General features: G+C 61.6%; 1 protein-coding gene across 1 annotated transcript; it reads left to right on the top strand.

Moving 5' to 3' along the window:
* Positions 1 to 33: 33 nt before the first annotated feature.
* SDRG_08673 (hypothetical protein) lies at positions 34 to 758 on the top strand (the record flags this gene model as incomplete). Its single annotated transcript, XM_008614567.1, has 2 exons — positions 34 to 695; positions 749 to 758. The coding sequence occupies 2 exons, from the start codon at positions 34 to 36 to the stop codon at positions 756 to 758; spliced, it is 672 nt and encodes a 223-aa protein (XP_008612789.1).
* Positions 759 to 830: the final 72 nt, after the last annotated feature.

The raw sequence follows: 830 nt of genomic DNA, 5'->3' as shown, positions 1-830 counted from the left end.
TTGCTCTACATTGAGATCTCTGGGTCGTTCGCCATGCGGGCGTCGCTGGTTGGCGTCGCCGGCCCCAGCACCGTCAGCGCCGTCTACAAGAGCCCGCTCATTGCACCGTTCTTAGCGCAACCTCCGAGGGCGCTGCCAGCGTTTGCCTACCTCAACTCGACCGACGGCGGACGTACGATCCGCGTCTTTGACGACGACTGCCACTGCGATGCTCCGTCGGCGATGTACAGCCACGCCTACTTGACGCAGCTGCTCGCGCATCTGCTGGGCGATCGTCGCAGCTGGCACGCGCCCTTTGACGCTGCCACGACGTCGGTCGTCGTCGACTGCCACTACGACGGCATCGCATGGAACGATACGACGGCACTGAAAGTCTACCTTGTGGACAAGTTGTCTTATGTCGTGTCGACCATCATCCTCCAAACCCTCAACGTCCGGCGGGCAACCAAGCACGTCGATACGGTATGCGGGTTTGCGACCGTCCGCGTCGGCGACTCGGCCGAGTACCACTACCTACTGCGTCTCGAGTTTCCGTTCGATTTTGGTCCGTTTGACGAAGTGGTCGTGAACGCACCGGCCATGGCGGCGTGGGACGTGACGGTGCTGCGGACGCGCGAACGGCTCTTGGCGTACGGCACGTCGGGCGTGTTTCGTGGGACGCCCAAGACCCAAGGCAACTACCTCTACTACAACTGGTCGACGCCAATGGACGCTGATGCCTTCTTGACCTTCACCGAGTACCTCGAAGTGTCATTTAGCATCGACTGCTACGCGTGGAGTCGGTGCCTGCTGGGCATGGGCGTCACGCTCCTCCTCCTTCTCCACATGCT

This window comes from Saprolegnia diclina (genome assembly GCF_000281045.1).
Source record: "Saprolegnia diclina VS20 unplaced genomic scaffold supercont1.26, whole genome shotgun sequence".
NCBI classification, from domain to species: Eukaryota; Oomycota; class Saprolegniomycetes; order Saprolegniales; family Saprolegniaceae; genus Saprolegnia; species Saprolegnia diclina.
The sequence above is the reverse complement of the archived record's forward strand: the minus strand, read 5'-3'. Positions and strand labels throughout refer to the sequence as shown.